Source organism: Lytechinus pictus, chromosome 5, assembly GCF_037042905.1.
Source record: "Lytechinus pictus isolate F3 Inbred chromosome 5, Lp3.0, whole genome shotgun sequence".
In the NCBI taxonomy this organism is placed as follows: Eukaryota; Metazoa; Echinodermata; class Echinoidea; order Temnopleuroida; family Toxopneustidae; genus Lytechinus; species Lytechinus pictus.
In genome coordinates, this window is record NC_087249.1 from 5,437,926 (window position 1) to 5,459,305 (window position 21,380).

General features: G+C 37.0%; 1 protein-coding gene and 1 long non-coding RNA gene across 3 annotated transcripts in view; both read right to left on the minus strand.

The window, feature by feature from the left end:
- The window catches only part of LOC129261897 (anoctamin-8-like), a 36,669-nt gene extending 22,455 nt beyond the window's left edge, over nucleotides 1-14,214 (minus strand). Inside the window, exons 1-4 of one of the 2 annotated variants that reach the window (XR_010293597.1) lie at nucleotides 13,943-14,150; nucleotides 10,370-10,613; nucleotides 6,265-6,403; nucleotides 2,090-2,303 (exon numbers count right to left, since the gene is read on the minus strand). Coding sequence is in view for 1 of the 2 variants with exons in the window: in XM_064099688.1 (XP_063955758.1) it covers nucleotides 2,090-2,303; nucleotides 6,265-6,403; nucleotides 10,370-10,613; nucleotides 13,943-13,979 (634 nt within the window). In the remaining variant the exon portion in view is untranslated. Of the gene's footprint in view, nucleotides 1-2,089; nucleotides 2,304-6,264; nucleotides 6,404-10,369; nucleotides 10,614-13,942 lie in introns of both variants that reach the window. The other variant, XM_064099688.1, reaches the window with a different exon arrangement.
- A 2,326-nt stretch (nucleotides 14,215-16,540) lies between these two features.
- On the minus strand, nucleotides 16,541-21,003 carry LOC129260491 (uncharacterized). The gene is made up of 4 exons (XR_010293598.1): nucleotides 20,913-21,003; nucleotides 19,061-19,227; nucleotides 18,180-18,292; nucleotides 16,541-17,236 (listed from the first exon to the last, which is right to left on the minus strand). It is a non-coding gene; the product is annotated as an uncharacterized LOC129260491 (long non-coding RNA).
- Between the last annotated feature and the right edge of the window lie 377 nt (nucleotides 21,004-21,380).

Genomic DNA, 21,380 nt, shown 5'->3' on the forward strand with positions numbered 1-21,380 from the left:
TTGGCTATCCATGGTTAAACCACAACTTTAGACCAGAGTAAACTTTAATTTTTAAGTTTAAAATAACCTGACTTCAGAATACAGGCCTTGGTAAACAATGAGAACATCATGAATAAATTTGGGTTGCGGATTTTCCACTGATGCAGGGTTTGTTGTATTGGATTTTGCTATATGACTTTCATGATTTCCACTGTATATAATAATTTTTTTTTTTTGGGGGGGGGGGCAAGAAAAAATTGGTTTCAATTAAATTCTGTGAATTATGTTTTTTCTTCAAATTCTGTGATATTATTTATGTTTTCTGGATTTCAGAAAACTTGGAACTGTAGTACCTACCGTACCTTCATACCCTTGTGTGTCATTGTAAAACCTACACTCAAAGACTAGATAGAAAGCGGGCTTTAGTTCTGAACTACCCAACATTTTAACCAAATGGAAGCATTTCATGAAGAGTTTTGTCAGTGACTTCCACTGAAGTCTGCTCTCAGCCAATCAGAGGCAAGGATTTCTAGTAGCTTATAACAATAGTCAATGAAAATCACTTACTTGTTATTTCATGAAATGCCCCCCCCCCCTCCCCCCCCCCAGTATTCCAACTAACAAATCCTTGGTATTAAAAACAGCTTGTTTGTTATTAGTGTACAATCGTAAACAACATACAGATGTTATCACTACTTGCCACTGATAGTGCTATGATATCAATCATCAGTGGTAAAATATTGCACTTCACTCATCACATGTGGTGATTGGTCCCAAGTGGCAATCTGTCACCACTTGCAACCACATTAATCATCAAATTTAGGGGTAAATTGTAAAAATTAAGTTGCTGAACTTAATGCCTGACAATTCTGTGTGATTCAATGACCTGATTGAGCTTATTTTTGCATATTTTTTAAGCGATTGAGGGGGAATTTGTGCTGGGTGACAAATTTATTTTTACCATGAGTGCCAGGTGCAAGTTCAGAGCACAAGGCGGGCTTTGAAGTTTTCCCACTGAAATCATTTTAACATGTATTACACAACCAATACAATACAACTAAAACAACAACTGATACAATACAAAGAATTAGTAAAACCATAATCAATGGCTCCCATAAAAGAAACATGAATTTGTAATGAATGGTAAGTAGGAGATAAACATTAATTAGTCTTAACCAGCCCCATACCATTGCACATGTATTTGACCTTTTCTTGACTCCTGCTTATCATTTTTTGAGCAAACATCCCCACTCAATCTTCATCCTAAAACAAAATATACCTATTTATGATAAAACTTACTTGTATTGGAGGAGGAAAGGTAAGGAAAGGTAACATCTTCAGATGTTTTCAACACTACTTGATGACTAAAATACCATTAAATTTTCAGGTCTCAAAATATCTGGGCTGTTACTGAAAGTATCGATGAAGTAAGTATTTAACTTACAGTAGCAAGGTATTTGGCATTAAGCAGGATGCTTATATTCGTATTCAGATCACTTCTAAGTATTTTACTTTACCTTGCAAAATTTAAGCAAAATACTTACCAATAATCATCGTAACATCATACAGGACAAGCCAAAGAATGCACAATTTATGTGTCCACCTATGCATATGATGTATGACTGCGCGCATGTATTTATGTAAACTGCACACTAGCCAAACGTACTGTATGTGGCTGATTTAGATTTCAGCAAAATACTCAGCCAAAAAAGACAATTGAGTACCAAAGATGGATAAGAATTCTTCTTAAGCAGACTGCTGAGTAAAATACTTTAAATTCTTGCTTGAATATTAAACGGAGCACTAAATTTCGAACTACTGGTTTTTGTGATTTTCTTGACCAAAATTATAAATTTCCAAGCTATCTTGCTTCAAAAACTAAGAAATACTTTCAGAAATCTTGGACCAAATTTTCTGACTTTTCCTACTTTGAGTTCTGCATCAACCAGCGTGCATGGGGGAGCATTTCATGGCAAGTTTTGTCACTGACTAACTTGCTCTCTGCCAATCAGATGCAAGGACTCACAGTAGCTTATAACATCTGTCAGTGAAAATAAGTGATAACACATTTCTTGAAACACCCCCCCCCCCCCGTAAAGCATTATCTTACCCAAAGGTTGCGCCTTGAAGAAAGCCTGAACCCATGTTTTCTTGAGAACTTGCAGATCGTCTCGTTTATGGAGAGGGAAGACCTTAGAAACGACCCCTTTAGCTAGAAGCTTTGGCACTATTGGTTCATTATCCAGGAATTTCACATTTTGAACCTTATCACCCTCCACCGCCTTCAGACTTTCCAGCATGTAATGAATGATTTCTTGTCGTTCCTATTTTACACAGCATAAATGAGATGAATGTGACGGTGGTTGCGTTCAGGCAAATATTTTGAGGCTTAAAAGAAAAACATGTTTTGTTAACAGCAAGATTGGTTAGCGTAAACATTTTTGCAAATTATAAATGAGATGAATGTGACAGTGGTTGCGTTCAAGCAAATATTTCAAGGATTGAATTCATAACATCGCTTCGTTAACAACAAGATTGGTTAGCATTTATCTTTGCAAATCATAAATGAGATTAATGTGACCGTGGTTGCATACAGGCAAATATTTTGAAGGTTAAAATCATAACATGTTTCGTTGGTGACACAATTGTTTAGCATTATTGCGTTAATGCCAAAAAAAAACTACAAAAACAAATGATATGAATGTGACCGTGATTGCATTCAGGTAAAAAAAAAATTTAAGCGTAGAATTATAACATGTTTTGTTGTTTAGCTTAAAGCAATTTTAAACAGGAATAATCATGATTGAGAACACACCTCAAAAACACTTAGGTCTACAGAAAGTCTAATACATAGGCACAAGCCGGGGGGGGGGGGGGCACTCAGTATATAATGCATAGTGGCTATGTGCCGCGGAGGGGACCCCCATTTTTACACTCAAATTTCCATTCCAAGGCATAGCATTTTTGTCTTATTGAAAAAATGAACAAAGAAAGCCGCTCCAAAGCATAGCATTTTCTTCTTATCGAGAAAAAAGAAGGAAGAAATCCGCTCAAAGCTTCGCATATTTTCCGTTACGCCGTTCCGGCCGCGTTGATCTGCTACAATGAGCCGCAATTTTGGTGAAAAGCGGCCGCAGAGCGCTGTCTGACCATCGCCTCTGAGCTAGAGCGCCCGGCGCCAGTGCCGCCGGGCTAGCTAAATGCACATTCCATAGAGATGCACATGCACTCACACGCAGGCGACCTGTTCCAAGGACCCCCGTTTTCACAAACATTTGTAGTTCCGAAGCCTGTTCCGAGGACCCTCCTTTTTACAATAAGCCTGCTCCAAGGCCCGTTTTTTGTCTCGCCCGCGGCACATACCTACTACTTTTTTGGTCGAGTACCCCCCCCCCCCCCCGGGGGCTCAAGTCCCATCTGGTCTGATTGCCATGATTGCCACCTAGTAAACATGCAGTTGCCATTTAGTCTTATGCCAGGATGGTTTTATCTCAACTTTGTCAATCGTATAGACTAAAAGTTTCATAGACCAAATGGTTATTTGATGAAATAGATAAAGCCGAACTTGAAATTATTATTATTATTATTATTATTATTTATTCGGCAATTCACACAAAATATAACAATGTAAATATGAGTACACAAACAATTATAAATGCAAAATCTTACTGGCGGTCCTCTGAATGCATCAGTTGGCTGCCGGGGAAGAGGAAAGCAAACTTAATCACTGTAACCGTAATGGTCCCTCTCCCGGACCAACTGGTGCACATAGAAGACCTGTAAGATATAGCATGAAGGTAAATAAAATGTAAAATGTAAAACATTTCATAAACTAAACAACTAACAAAAACAAAGTACAAGGAGAACATGAAACTAATATGTATGATGACACTAGGTCATGACACGATACTGAGCTTAAACATGAGGAATTAATTCTGGCTTAAAAACTATTGCATAAAATGTAAAGTAAGCAAACTGAAACGATGAAGTATAAAACTGAGAAAAAAGAAGAAAAAAAAAAATATGAGAACATGTAGAAGCAAGCTGACAAGAATGTCTAAAATTATATATGTTGACCGGTATATAGAACTTAAGAAAACATGGTAAAAGAAGTGAATAGGTACATAGGCTTAGTGGGCTTCAGGCGATTAAGGAAACTAGGAAAACACATTAAAGAACGAGTACTTCATATATTAAATTGTATACACAATTATAATAAAGAAGCTGCGATGGAACTGTCCAGAAGATGTTTAAATAATGGCAGGAAAAAGAGGGGAAAAAAGCAAAAGAAAAAAGACTCCAGAGACATAAAAGCAGTATAATCAAAATTATAGTTTCGGCTCAAGAATGTCAAAAAAAAGTAGACGAATGAATGATTCCAAATCATACCGTAATTATTAAATTAACCTATCGTAAATTAAACAAAGACTTCAAAAGATAAAGTTAATTGAAGAAGATATGACTTTTCAGCCTGTATTGCCAGGTCTGAAATTTAGAGAGTACAAAGTCAATGCGCAAGTCCCGAGGTAGTTCGTCCCACAATCTAGGAAAAATGTAAATGGCGGAATCACTTAAACGTTTCGTACGAGCCATCAGGTGATGGAACCTGATATCCTCTTGTCTCCTTTCTATAACTCTGATTTTCAAAGAAATATCACTGCTCTCAACAATGTTGTAGAGAGCTTTAGCCACGAAGTTAATGAGCAAATATTTCCTACGGGATTCTAGCGAGACCCAATTAAGGAGTCTTAGACGCTCAGGATAGGGCATCTGCTGCCTGCGCTGTTTCAGGATGATACGAGACAGAATGGCAAACATTCTAAATGGCAATTAGACCAAATGTTTAGAAGATGAACTAATTGTAGACAAATTAGGATTAGGCCATGTTGGATGAGAACAATGGAAAAGCATTGTAGATCAAGTGGCAATATATTGAAGCGTCCTAAAATGTATTCCTCTGCCAGAATATCCCTCATCAAATCACTTTATTGCAATGGACATTAGTACAAGTATGTCACATTTACCATGCAGTGGTTAGCTTTGTTCGTAAGACATCTCAGTTGACCTTCATCTACATACACAAGCTTAACTTGTGCAGTATGCCCTGGGGTCCGTTGCAGAAAGAGTTGTGTTTAAAAGCAAGTAAAAAATCAATCGCAAGTCCCAAATGCACGCTGTTGATTGGTAGAAAATCAAGTTACGCATGATTTTTAGAGTAACTTGATTTTCTACCAATCAACAGCGCGCATTTGGGACTTGTGATTGATTTTTTTACTTGCGTTTAAACACAACTCTTTCTGCAACGGACCCCTGTACATGCAAAGCTAAGACTTGAGTGAAAATCAATGTTGATGAGAATGTGTGTGAATTTGCTTACACAAAGCAAGGTTACAAAATGTAGAGATGATCAGAATGTGTGATTCCGGTATTTTTGGACTCTAAATTTGCATAAACGCAACCTGTCTTTCAATGTCACATGCTACATGAGAATACGCACAATATACTTGAAAACACATACTCGGTAAAAACTTTTTGTTAGTACATTCTTGCCCAGTATACCAATTCATGTACAAGTTTGCAACAACAGAGGTTATTTAGTGTCAATATTAAATGATTACTATCACCATAGATAATTTACAAATACATAGAATTGAAATAAGAGCAAAAGTAAAATTGAAAAAAGGATTGAATGAAAAATTTCTTATGTTTTTCGTCATAAACGTGAGTATGTGACTAAGGTCACCGCACATCTGACAATTAGTCTATCAACCAAAGTTGGAATAGAATATTAAATTAACGATTAATGCGAATATAAGTTCTGAATCATGATACCTTCATTCCCATTCATAGGTACAAAAGCGATTTCAATTCAGAATCAAAATGAGGTCATAGCAGTTGTAAAATTAGCTGCACCTTTGGCCACTTTGGTTATACATGTAACTACCTCAGTCATATGTGTTCTATGGCGGTTGTATGGCGAGTCGAGAACAGCCACTTTAACATTTTTTTGTACCAGCTACATATAAGTGGTTTGTATAAAAATGAATAAAACAGCTGTTTTTGACTCGCCATAGAGCAAATGTGACTGAGGTATAAAGACTTAAAATTATTCAAGAGTTTGATATTAGAGTTTTTATATTAATCACCAACCTCAAATTCTGTTTTACGAGAAATATGCAAAACACTGTTTCTTCCAAAATTAGGCCATTGACCCAGCATAAGTTACGTGGTGGACTTGAGAAAAGCCAAAAAAAAAAAAAATGTTGAATGTAACATGATATAAACCTGAGATGACAGGAAATGATGTGCATCGTTAGCTCCTTCATACATGCTAGACTCCAGACAGGTAAACTCTTTCAGACCCCCTCCATACTCTGCCTTAAGTGGCTTGCGAAAGCTTAGATTCTCTGCTCCGCTCAATAAACTGAAGTGAAAGAAAAAATATGAGTGCACAGTTCAGAGTCCAAGAAAACCCCACTTGCTGCAGTGTTAAGCTATTACAATGCTGTAGAGTTTTAGGCAGAAGGCTGTAAAAAGTAGCTCCCCCCCCAAAAAAAAAAATATATATATATTTATTGCTACTGTATGAAAAGAAAGTCACTACAATTCTGCTATCTCAAATGTATGTAGACCTCTATTTCAAGGGGTACAATTTCCATCTTTTACCAATACTGCAATATCACTGTATTATTACCAGAGTTTTAATGGGTCTATCAGAGTGATGACATCTACACAGCCAATGCTTGTCATCTCACAACAATTGAGCATTATTTATCAATGTCATAGAGGAAACCATTGCATAATAATGATAATGAAATCATAATGTATTGTTGAACTACAAAAAAAAACACGGTATGATAAACGAACTGGTATGAGTTTGCTTCATACTGCAATTTACTCTGGTTATACTGTGGGGCATTTTCACGGTAACTGACATTACACGGCACAATGTTTTCACACCTTTCATTGTGTGTATCTCTAAAACAACAAATGATGGGAGTTTGCTTTTGATAGAGTTAATAAAGTGAACCTTGCTGTATACTCTGATACTAATTTTTCCTATGTAACCACATTTTTTTACGTAACAGCAAGCAAAAATGTGTCGGTAACTGACATTACGCAAAAGGACATGCAATTTCAGGGTGTTCATTAAAATTGAAATATCTCATGTCCCTGAGTAGATAGAGTAATAATTTGAATATGTAAATATACCTCCGTTACTAGGTTAAGATGTGTCAAAATATTAAAAAATTCGTTTTTGTCTTTTGGGGACTATGATAATTTTTCCACAACCATGCTGGTAACTGACATTACGGTAACTGACATTACACTTAATTTGCCATAGAGATAACACATGGAAGTCAAATGTGTGGAATCATTGCATTGTATCTTCTGTGCAGGGCTTCACATGAAAGTGAGCTTGATGTGGAAGTATACCCGAGTTTTTAGGAACATTTCAATGAAAAACTTTTTCTTTTTCTTAATTCCTTTCTTTGATTTGAACATTTTTATCATTACTTGTCGGTAACTGACAATACACATTAACATTTACCAGTGCTATATGATTTTCAAAGGCATAATTTTCTTGGTACTTATATGTAAGGCTTTTTAAAATCATAAAAGTTTCATAATACTTCACATTTTTAATTATCAAAAGATAAGAAATGTACATGTATGTTTTACTTACTCGGGGGGGGGGGGGGGGGGGGTCATAGCAGCTACATGTTTTCCTATAGTAATTTGATATTGCATTGACTGTGCACATGGATTTTTCTGACTATACACCCATAATATATTCATCAGTTTTATATTGATTTTTTAAACCTTTGCCTTCTCCAACCTCCCCCTCCCCTCAAAAAAGGCAAAAATTAATAAGGGTCTCCTCCCCTAGGCTACATGTACCCCTCCCCCGAATCTCATGCAGCCATGTAGTTTTATTGATTTCTATTCTGGTCAGTGCAAGCAATGCTTGTTCATATCTGACGGATTTCAATTCTCTTCATAATTTGTTAAATCATTTTCTTTGCTAATTTCTTTTATAAGCTGTCAACAAAAAATAAACTCCAGCTTCTAAACTGAAACTGAACTATTTGTAAATTAGAAAAAAACACCACAGTTTTAGTAGATCCATGCAACATTGATCAGAACTGTCAAATTTCACTTTTCATCTATACTTGTAAACCAAAAACAAAATTGTATCACACATCCACACTACTAACAGGTATAAAAACCAGGAATTTACTTTTAGCGAGGCAATGCTCAAAAGAATCCTAGAAACTAAAAAAGGGACCCTGGAAATCCCCTTCATCACAATGTTAAGCTTTAAAAATGTTGCAGATTTAGGCAATAGGTTGGGAAAAGCACCCCCTACCCCCCCCCCCCCCCCCGAAAACCAAACAAAAAATTGTCTGATACAAACAATTACCCGGTAGGTACTTGGTAAGTGCATGTACAAAACAATTTCATAGTATTTTTTTTTGCACGATGGGAATGCAACTGCCTTCATAATTTCATATAGTATTCCTTGTGAACTATACCTTTTAAAAGTCAATAGCAAGCTCCTTCTGGTGTGACTTGACTTAAATAACAAGTATACAATATTTCTTCACCATGAAATTGACCACATATTTGCATTTCAATATTGGTAACCAACGTTTTATCATGGTAACTGACATAACATCTCGGTAACTGACATTACATTTTCCACTTGGTAACTGACATTACATATATTTAATGGTACCCTATGGCTTCATTGTTAATTGGTAATCTTTAATTTTGGTGTAGAAGGGAGGGGTGTTACCTAGAGAGGAAATCTACCAAGTTTCATATAATATATCCTCTTTTCCAGGAAATGAGAAAAAAAAGTTCATGTTTTCGGTAACTGACATTACATACCATATCACATACTTCATCAATGTTTTTTTATCAGATGAATGAATTACTGGTGTTTCTTTCTGTGGGATTTTAAAAAGTGTTATAATAGCAAGCTAAATCACAGGCGAAAACATCATGATCAAACCTGTTCTTTAAAAATCCGTCAAAACAAAATATGTATCAATATACTATTTTCAACACTAATTTGTATCCATACTTTGGCAGCCATTTTGAAATAAAAAATGGCTGCCAGAGTCGGAAAAAAAATTTGTCTCAGAAACTTCAGGTCTTGTTTTATTAAAAAACATAAAGCATTTTACATGAATATCAACTTGATTTTTTTGCCTCTGTGTCCATCTGTGGTGAAAATGCCCTGTGGTATTTTGTTTAGTGTCCCCTACCCAAAATATAAAGTAAAATAAACATTATTAATGTTTGTTTCTAATTTGTTAAAAATTACCACTAAATTTGCTGAGGCCCTCTCATATCTGCCATCTAAAATAGCTGTAATATTTTGTGTTTTTAGGCAGATAACTGGCATATAAATTGGGTACTTCAGGTCTTATATACCAATATTTCTAAGGCAAGGTGACTTATTAAAAGGGCATATTTTCCTAATTGCAGCACAAAATGGAATTTAAAAGGGGCACAGATTACTCATGGCCAGTGAAATGGGTACTGAGACCAATTTAAAAGGCATCATCAGTCATGGATTTGGGTTGCATTGAATCAATTAAACCTCTGGTACTTGTTATTTTATTGGAATATAAAATATGATTATCTTTTCTATAAAGGTGTCATCTTGGATGACGTCATCATCCTTACAGACGTATTTACCAGTCGCTATATATCGCGATTTGTGCCGCTGCTTTGCGCTTGTAGATGTGCGTGCGTTCGGAACTTGTCGCTCGCATTGATTGGCCAAGATATCGAAAATTTAATCGGAAAGCCTTGATAAAAGCATAACTCGTTGACGGCTGCCATATTTTCCTCTCCGGCAGAAAATTAAAAAAATAAGGAATAACCCAGGGAAAAACTCATCGGTAACGTATATTTTCGATATTTTATAGATTTTACATAGTATCAATAGAAAGATTAGAGTCTAACGAAAATAGTGGGCCTTCGTTCAAGATCATATAATGTCATTTAGAATCTAAAAGAAATTAAAATCTGGACAAAACCCGCCCTCCGAATTGTCGACCCAGATTACACATGCAGGCTCGCACTAACACACTACCGTCGGTGAATGGGTATTATAGTAAAATCTCAGAAATTGTTGAATAAATCCCCAGAAACGACGGTTATTTCTGTCTACACCTTACATTGCAATCATACAATAAAATGGTGGCTATTAAATTCCATTTTAAACTGTTTTAATTCAGATTTTTCATTGCATGGGATGGAAAAGAGGTTGACCATCAAAACGGCATGTTTCATATCACATTATACATAAGTGCCCACCTCCCCCGTCTTGCCAACATAACTTAACTCTTTGAGAATAAATCAACAAACTTACCACTCGGAAGATGCCGAGAGATAAAGTCCACATGTTCCAGTATGGGAGTGATGTCTGACGGCTACTTTAAGCTCCGGTAGTCTTTCCTTCAGCTTAGCTAAGACCCACATGATTACAGCATCATCAGTCTTTGTAGGGAAGATTACGACCACCTCACAGTCATCGGTTGGAACAGTTTGAAGCCACAGCTTGTTGGCATGCATGTACTTGTTAGTACGTGCAAAGTTCTCTCCAAACTGCTTGGCTGGCAAGACAAAAAAAAAATCAAATTCAATTTATCAATTTTAATTGATTCATCACTTCATTCACCACATTCAGATTGAAATTCTGGAGATGGTGATTCTCTGTCAACCGAAAATAGATGGTGAAATGTTCCTACTTGGTAAAACAAGTGGAGTGCCTCTGGCAATCTCACCTGCATTATGCGATTCAATATAGCAGCAGTGCTGACTTTGAAAACTACTATAAAATAATTATTCACAAAAAACACCATTCATATAATGATATAATACAATGTTCCTTGATCCTAAATGACATTTGACCTTGATCATGTGTAAGACTTATTGTCAGTGACACCAATCATAAAAGTTTATTGTTATGACAAGGGAAGATCAGTGAAGAAAACACCTGTCTTGCAATGTCTCAAGCCAGGCCAGAGATAGTATCATCTCCTTTATCTGCTTGCTTAGCCTTTACCTTTTTTAACTTCAAGTTACTTCCTTTTTAGGTTTTTTTTATATTTGTTTATTTTTGTTATTTTCTTTCCTTCTCTTTTTTTTATTATGGAATATGGAAAATAACTGAAACAAAAATTGATAGGTAAAATAATAAAAATATGGAGCTAAGATTCCATTGAAGTAATACAAACTAATGTTGTAACCGATTTTTATTCAAATTCCTGATCCGATCCGATTTTCCCCTTTTTCTACATTTTTCCGAACTCCGATCTTTGACGAGTGGGAAAAAATAGGATCAGAAAAACCAAAACATAAGACAAAAAACATGTGGCGACATGCATTGCGGCGGAGCGCTATTCCTTTGAATGAACAAGCTCCGAGCGAAGTCCTCATATTTGTCGTCAAAATGCGCAGATAATTGTTTTGATCTCGGACAAAAGCGGTGGAAGGAAAAGAAGATAAAGGAGAAGAAAATCATGATTTGTTTTGATCTCCGATATTAGCGAAAAGGAGGAGATGATGATGATGATTTGTTTTGATCTCCGACATAATCGGAGGAAGAAGAAAAAGATGATGATGGGTAATAATTTGTTTTGATCTCCGACAAAAACAGAGGAAGAAAAACAACAAGAAGATGATATGTTTTGATCTTAAGTGGAGGCAAATAGAATTTAGTTGAACATGCTGACATGCACGGTAATGTTTTAAACGTGTTTTGATGAGCTAACGATTTAGAATTATTTTTAGCAATGATCTCTTGCTCTCCTAGAAGTAGAAGAAATATAAAAGGCGCATCTTCCTGACTCTGTCACAAATGCAAATAAAATTTAACAGAAGTCTCCAACATAATAATAACCGATCGCTGGAACTTGTTTTAAAAATATTTTGAATTTAGGTGCTAGCGATATATTCTTTAGGAATGATCTCTAGCTGCGACATCTTAAGTTAGAGTTTACGACTGCCTCCGCAATCACCACGATGTTCTAGAGAAAGTGAATATCATCGTAAACAACTTCAGATAATAGTGCATCTATTTCGGTAGGTCATGCGTCCTCTAAGAGTTTACGATTGCCTCCGCAATCACCACGACGTTGTAGAGAAGGTGAATAACATCTAACGACTTCGCATAGTAGTGCGTCTATTTCAGTAACCCAAGCGACCTCTAAGAGTTTACGATTGCCTCCGCAATCACCAAGATGTTGTAGAGAAGGTGAATATCATCGTAAACAACTTCAGATTGTAGTGCGTCTATTTCCGGAAATAATGCGACCTCTAAGATTTTGTGATTGCCTCCGCCATCACCACGATGTTGTAGAGAAGAGGACTATCGTTGATCGGCGGTAGTGTCGCGCGCTGAATCATCATCTTCTTCACCTTCCTCCGATTATGTCGGAGATCAAAACAAATCATCTTCTTCCTCCGCTTTTGTAGGAGATCAAAACAAATTCTGTCATCAGCGTAACCCAAGAGTCGACCGTGCAAAACGAGGGAGACACTGGGGTAATCAAAATAGAAAAGTTTTGTCGCGATACCTCTCCTCTCAAAATTCAAAACAAAATGGCCGATCGAGACCGAGGCTATATTTTGTTTTTTGAGGTTCCAGTCTGTGCCTCGAAGTCAGGATTTGTGTGTCACGATATACCTTCATCCATATAATCGTGGAAAGTGCATAATTTCTGTTTCCACATTTTATTAAGATTACTATCGAGACCCCAATCTACCCCAGTCCCGTGTCTCCCTCATTTTGAACGGTCGACTCCTGGGCCCCGGCCCACAAAGCGGGCCGGAGCTCATCAGCATAGCTTTCAGCATTTGTCCACGTGCCGGCCACCCACAAATTTTAATGTATTTTTTTGTTTTGGAATATCTGCCGATCCGATATCCGAACGGATTCCGATTTTAGAAGCAAAACTTCCGAAAAGAACTCCGATCCCGTTATTGCTTTAACTTACAATACAACATTCTCGTTTTATTTCATATTAAGTAAAACAATAAATTTTTTAAAAAGTCAGGAACTGTTACCCCACGGCGCGTCACGTAACCATCGCATCTAACCCAGGGAACTCCCACCCGCGCAGCGGGCGGGAGCCCAGGAGCTTACCGTGTATTTGACCATACTCATAGGACTAGCGTGATTTATTGTCTAAATATTTATCCAAATGAATCGTGAAAACAGAAATTATGCACTTACCACGATTATATGGATGAAGGTCTAACGAGTGGCAGTTTCCTGACATCGAGGCACAGACTGGAAGTGGCACTGGAACTTCAAAAAAACGAAGAAAAGTTCTCTCCTTCTACCCCTGTCTCGATCGGCCATTTTTGTTACGATTCATAACAAAAATGGCCGATCGAGACAGGGGTAGAAGGAGAGAACTTTTCTTCGTTTTTTTGAAGTTCCAGTGCCACTTCCAGTCTGTGCCTCGATGTCAGGAAACTGCCACTCGTTAGACCTTCATCCATATAATCGTGGTAAGTGCATAATTTCTGTTTTCACAATTCATTTGGAGAAATATTTAGACCATAAATCACGCTAGTCCCGTGAGTATGGTCAAATACACGGTAAGCCCCTGTGCTCCGGCCCGCTGCGCAAGCCGGAGCTCCCAGCTCCCTGGGTTACATCGCATCGCGACCCACTGACGCGACTCACCGACAACTGGGTCCACGATCTTGAGCTGCGCGAGCCGGAGCTCCCAGCTCCCTGGGTTACATCGCATCGCGACCCACTGACGCGACTCACCGACAACTGGGTCCACGATCTTGAGCTTAGCACCGCCGGCAAATTCGGGGGAAGTGCTCCTCGAGTTATGCCTCCTGTTATAGTACGACCTCAGCTTTTACGACGGAGCTTTTAAATGGGCGATGCCGCAAGCGTGATTCCTAGGTTTATACTCACCATGTTGCACTGCATCTTTAGCTTGGGCCTTCAACATTCTGGTCAGCTTATGATTAGCATTTGAGATCCGTTAATAACAAATGAAAAGAGTTTTTGTCTTTGAAAACAATTGTCTGCACATTCTCGCGCAGTACAAAAATAGAAAAATGAAATCAGCGTACGGCCGTGTACTATACGGTATGGTGCAAAGGTATGGTGTCCTAGAGATAAAAAAATAGTGGTAGAGAAAATTGTCTCTTCTCTCATTCGAAGTTGTGAACTTACATGGAATCATCGGGTAAATTGCAGGGACCTGGGAACGATTTTTTCAGTGGGGGTGCTGAAATCTCTCCTCAGAGGTGGGGGGGGGGGGGGGACAGACACAATTGAGTTTAACATAATTACACATACCACACACACACACATATATATAAATATACATATATATGACAGTCACTTCTTGGCTTTCTTCTTATAAAAGAACATAAATACATAATTAGATAATTCGAGCGCGAAGCGCGAGCTATTTTTTGTGGAAATTTCATGTATTTTGTCCTGAAAATTGATCATTTTGAGCAATGTTTGTGGTCCAAGATGCGTATGTAACAAATAATAATTGTGAGCGCGAGCAGATATTTTTTTATATACGCTCTGGCCTGATCGAAAGGGACGTGTTATAAGGACTGTTTTGCAGTTACCCATGAAGACGATACATATATCAACAATCAAATAATGCGAGCGCGAAGTGCGAGCTGAAAAATTTGACATTCCGACCTAAATACTGGACATTCTAAGCACGTTTTTTAATTATGAGCAGGATAGGTATATTTACAATTGATGCGAGCGCGAAGCGCGAGCGGAAACAAAATTGAGATTTCAGACCAAAAAAACGAGAGATTCTAAGTACTTTTCTAATCATGATGAGTATAGGTATAAAACTATACAATTGATGCAAGCGCGTAGCGCGAGCGGAAATAAAAATGAGATTTCAAACCTAAAAACGAGACATCTTATGCACTTTTCTAATCATGAACAGGATAGGTATATAACTATACAATTGATGCGAGCGCAAAGCGCGAGCGGAAACAAAATTGAGATTTCAGACCTGAAAACGGGACATTCCATTCATGTTTTGTAAATCAAGAAAATGATGGGTAATTGGATATATTCTTAAATTAATAATGTGAGCGCGAAGCGCGAGCAGAAATTTTTTGATATTCTGATCTGAAACTCCACACTGAATGTAAAATGGTTTGAACAGATAAAGAAAACTCAGACGAACATAAGAATAAAGATTTGATTAAAATCAGACAAGGAATCACAGTTATTGCATTTTAAAGATTAGCATTATTCCCCACTTTTGTATTTTATTATATAAAATTAGGTTTATTCAATATTTTCCTTTCAAGAACCAAAACAGTTGAATTGACAACTGATTTAGTCCATTAGATATTCTTTGCTGCAACTTATTTCATTATAAGGGAGACATATCATTCATTCTGGTATGAAAAAAATGAAACAATTTTGATTCCACAAGGAACAGCTAGGATAGTGGGGATGTGACAGCATCAGCCCACCTATTAAATATTCATGACGACATGCATATCACCATTTTCATAAAAATATTGCTAAACTTTAGAATTAAATAACTTAACTAATCGTTATCAGATTTTGATAAAATTTATTTATTATGATAAAATGTATTTGATATAAATATTTTCAGCCCGGAGTACCCCCCCCCCCCAAATCAAGCTGGTGAAGCTGCGTATCTGAATAAAACATGCGTGCGCGTGTTTAGAGTTAGACCTATATAGTATCTGGGCATTCTAAATACATTTTTTATGATAAAAATCAATAATGCGAGCGCGAAGCGCGAGCAGAAAACATTTGATATTCCGATCTGAATGAGGGTGAATTTAAACACTATTTCAAGTAATGTGTCAGAAAATTCTGAAGTGGGGGGGGGGGGGGGTTCTACAAAACGTCGTTCATTTTCATTACATTTCTGTCATTTATCATACCACTAGATTTCCAGGAGGTGCGCTGCCTATATATACGGAAAATAACACACGCAGCACCCCCAAATTTTGGGGTTGCTTCACCCCGAACACCCCCGCTTCCCAGCCCGTAGGGCCATGGGGCAGGGCGAAAAAAAGACTGTGAAATTTGATTTCTATTACTTGTAATTTTTGTATACAATACACGGGCGGTCGGGCGCGCGCTCACTTGATTCGACATAAAACCTGGGGGGCGTTTCATCAAACAATTAGTCGGTGGTTTTCTCCGACTAAATGTGATTTTCACCGACTAATTTCATTTTCACCGACAATTTTGCCATCACCGACTAAATTCCATTTCATCAAAATTTGTCGGTGATTTTCTCCGACAAATTATTGGAAACCACCGACTAATTTCGTCGGTGGCCTTCACCTACCGACAAAACTTATTTTCACCGACTAATCAGCCTTTTGAGGGCCTTTGCAGCTAAAATCGATCAATTTCAGTTGATTTTGAATGTAACATTTTAATAAATTGCTTATTTTTCATTTCATTGAGAAAATTCAAAGAAAATGTATTTATTTTTAGTCAATGACAAATAAAAAGTAGACATTTCAAGAATAATATTTTCATCTTTAAAACTATATTATATCAATCAATACATAGGAAACATCTTCAAATGTACACATTTTTTCAAACATAATTTTCTTTAACCCAAATAAATCATTGTGCATTTTTTAATCAATAATGTCTGATAATGTCTGAAAAATGCGACCTCATTGACTTTTGTACAAGTTTTTTCAATGTTCATTAGTGTTGTTGGTGTTGCTGCTGCTGTTGTCATCGTGATTGCTGGAATTGCTGTTTGTTTTTGCTGCTCTTGGTGTTGTGGGTGTGGTTGTTGCATCTCCTGGTGCAATTAGTTATTTTTGCTACTGATGTTGCTCAAGGTGGTGCCTGTGTGGTTGCTGTTGTCATCGCTGCTACTGCTGCTGTTTACGAGTGTGGCTGTTGCATCTCCTGAGGCATCTATTGATGTTGTCGCTTGTGTTGTTGCTTGTATGATTGCTTGTTAGAATCCTTGCTGTTTGCTTTGTTTCTACTGTCGTTGTTGCTACTGCTGTTGATGTTTACCACTGTGGTTGTTGCATCTCTTGATGAAGTTATTTATGTTGCGCCCGATGTTCCCTGCATGATTGTTGGAGCTCCTGCTGCTGTTGATGTTGTCGGTGTGGTTGTTGCATCTCTTACTGCAGTTGTAGTTTCAGCTGCTGATGCTGTTGTTGCTCCTGCTGCTGTCCATGTTCATGGAAGTAACTGAAATGGATTTAATTTATAGAGCATGTGATATTTTATTAATAAAGATATCAATTTCCATCATTATTGATATCAGTCATTTATTCTTAATTTAATTATCATTGTTAAAACATTTTTTTATTTCTAATGTTTGAAATAAGAACTTTAAGTTCTAAATGGTTAAAATATTGTCACCAAAGCCTTATTAAACAATGAAAACAAAAAAGTTAATAACAAAGAAATGCATAAGAAAATGATTAAAATTTCCTCTTTTTTTATACACAATTGATTTTAATGACTTGGGTTTTTCTCATTGGTTTACCAAAGAAAGGGAGTCAAAATCCAAAATTATCACATTTGGTCTTTATTTCTTGAGCCAAATGCTGATTTCATGCAAGAGTCATGTTATCATATTAAATTTAAAAAAAAAACAACATCAGGAACAGCAGCATGATTTCTGAAGCGAGTGCACAATCAACAGGCAAGATCCTGAGGCACCCCCCCCCCTACCAAGATCATTTGAATTAATGAGGTTTCATGACTGCTTTTGTAGGCATTACATTTATACAGGCCTACAAGAGATATAATTTTTTTTTTTTTTTTTTTTTTTTTTGGGGGGGGGTAATCTTCCAGTGTTACTCCCATACAAAGCAGATGGTGATGGGGCGGGGGGGGGGGGGGTCTAATAGGAATGCAGAACAATGGAACATTCATTTACTACTTTGGCAATAGAAAGCAAGTCACACCATCTAGCATTGATTGATATTGGTTGTTTTACAACTGTCCAATAAATATCACCATTAATCAATTAAGCATCTAAGCACTTATAGATGTCATTGTTTTCAAATATTTGAGTAGAACAAATAAAGAAGAGAGCAGTACCAGTAATTTAATATTTTTTTTAATGTGACTTTACTTTCTTCGCCAAAGTGAGGCAGTCATAATTAAGAGTGTTTTAACTTACAAGTGACATCACATTTCCTGCCTTCTTGTCTGGCTCTCCTAAACCTTCAACCATTTATACTTGTGTAACTTTGTATCTCATGTCTGTCCGAAAAGTTTGGTTGAAGCCTCCACCTGAAGGAAAAATAGTATTGAAATAACTAATTAAAATATTTGCCATAATCTGGTATTTCTTCTCACATGTATATGTACATGTCTAAAAACAGGAAATAAAACATCTTTCGATTACCAGGTTTCATATAGAAGGGGGTAAATAAAGGGTTCAAGTTTTTATTATGTTAATAAAAAATACAAACAATAGTAAAAATGACATATGCTCTGGCTGAGAAACTTAAAAAGTGAAATTATTCCTCACAATGTAGCTTGTATGTACATACACATGAGCAAGTAGTGCTAGTTGGATTGAGGGGTGAGAGCAGGGGCTCCGGAAACCGGCGGGGGGGGGGGGGTGCATGTTAGCTGCAGGGTCAGCGGAACGGTTTTTACAGTGAACGGGCTGACCATGCAAAAAATCGTAACCAGATGGTCATTTCATATTTTTCAGCCCCCGCACTGTTTTCCAAAACCATGTACAAAAATGTAAAATTGACCATCTGCTTATGATTTTTTGCATTGGTCAGCCCCCCCCCCTTTCGGCTCAGCCCCCTCACTTTCAAAACCGTTCTGCTGACCCTGCAGCTAACATGCAAAATATATTGAATCTATTATGTCTTTCATGCTTATGTAATGTTTGCATTTCAAACTGACTTTAAATAGAAAATCCGGTCACAGTCCGATTTCATTGTCATTGATGTGGGTTTTTATGATTTTACATTCTGCAACCAAAACAATATCCTTCATTATTTTTTAATCATTATCGCATTTTACTAGTCTACATGTTACCTGTGGTTGCATTTCAATCTCAGTATTTCTTCACCCATTGCCAAATCTTCTGTCACATGTTCATCAAATTGGCCGATGGCACATTCCTTGCTGTAGTAGACCAGTCAGAGCCTTGCTTTCTAGTTCCAGATCCGTCTTCTTCTGCATACTGTTCAAATGTCCATAGTCTGAAATTAAAATATTAATAATATCACATTGTTATACATGTAGCAAAGAAAATATGTAGATTTACAGTGATCATTGAAAAATACTGCACTTTCAATGAATATTGTTGACATTTCATAAAGGGGAATGATCGAATATACCAATCATTTTTCTTCTTTTATTATCCTGAAATTTATAGAATTTACCAACAATTGGTCAACAATTTATCCTTGTTAATTCATATAATTTTCACTTGATTATAAACAAGACGGTAATTAACACATTAACCATACAAAATAGTAAAACAGCTTTTTCAATAATTTTTTTTTTTAATTAAAAAATAAAAATAAAAGTTTTTTTCTAACTCAATAGCGCTTGGATACCTTGCCGGTTAAAAGCCACAATCAAATTAATAAAAAATATGAATAGGCTCCTAATTCATAACTGCAGCAAATTGCATCCCCATCAAACCATCAAACTGTCAACTATTTCTGGACTGTGACCTTTGTTCAATGGAACTTTAATATGAGATTCAAGGCAGAAAAATACTTGGGATTGATGAGATCCATTCCATATTCTCCTATATTTTTTTCTAATGAAGAGACCTTTAACCTTTACATGCTATTTAAGGTTAGGTATGACTAGACTCTAACTTTATGTGGTACGACAGTATTTTTCAAAAAATAGATTAAGAGACATTATCAACAATAATTTAATTTATTTACCCCAATAACACCGATGCTATTGCAGATTCATGCTAAATAGTAATTTGTCTAAAAAATTGACTTAGAAAAATAAAAGCCAAACAAACTTCATAATCGCACACAAATGAAGAGCATTATTTCGTCTCCCCCAAATTGGACGATCAATATTTTTTTTTAAAGGGAGCTATGAAATGGCTCATTTCACTTGGGTGCGCAAAGTCAAAGATAATTTAAGATAGATCTAGGCCTATAAGCTATACCAGTACGGCCACGGGCCGGTTGCACTATTTAAAACTTAGATCTAATAATTTTTTTATATCTAGATTTTAATTTTTATTGGGTGTGAACGCACCTCTGCCACAATCGCATCACCCCCCCCCCCCCCCCCGCCCGAATCCTCGACAGCTGTCGAGAGCCTTCACTTCATTCGACTTGTGACTTGCTAAGGCTAAGCCTACATTAATAGTTGAGAACATCCACTTTACAAATTTACCACTCACACTATTATTACCATGTGATTTAGCTCCTGTTCAATTCCAATTTCTGTAACACAGAATTAGGATGGCCCCATTGGATATGTGTACATTTACAATTGCACACGCTGGTTTGCCTGGTGATCAAGCCAATCTCCGACTACACCGAGCAACAAAATTATTACAAAACCAAAGGAAATGAAAAAATATGATTTGCAACATAGAATGACATAAAGGTAGAACAATATAAAGAATTCTCTTTGCAAAATTTATAACATTGCAGCCATGTGCGGATCATAAACGTGACAGCCGCTAGCCGTGTCGTTAGTTTGGACCTGAGATAGTTCTACAGACACAGAAACACGGGTATGGGACTAGACTGGATTTTGTACTGTCAAGTTCACCGATCGTATCGACAGGGGTCCTGCCAGAAGATCCTCTTTTCTTGTAATTCATTTGATAATCACGCACAACGAATAATTCAATCACCTTACATACAATATGAACGACATTTTGAAGGGTTTTACTTACGGTAAAATCCTCATTCACCTCTACGAGGACCTTCGCTTCTTCTCATTTCTTCGTTTCATTTCGAATCGTCGTGGCGAAAACATCAATCAATTTTACATCTTTTTCACGACTTTGGGAGTGGGCGTGGCCTAATTAGTCAGCGAACCTCGTTCAAGACGATTTGTAAAATAAAAATTCTCTGACAATAGTCAGAGGAGCTCCGAGAGTTTGATGAAACGAATTTTTGTCAGCGCTGACTAAATTGTCAGCGCTGACAATTTTAGTCAGCGCTGACAGTTGTCGGACGAAAATATTGATGAAACACCCCCCTGGAAGTTTCAACCACCCCAGTGTGTATCACGTATTGCGCGCGACTACGTCTGTATCGGAGTGGAGTGGCTGCCCCGCTGGAGCTTGATTGAGTCGCGTTATATAGGAGGGATGTTATTGGAATATGTGAAAGACTATACAAATGATTTGCGATTGCCT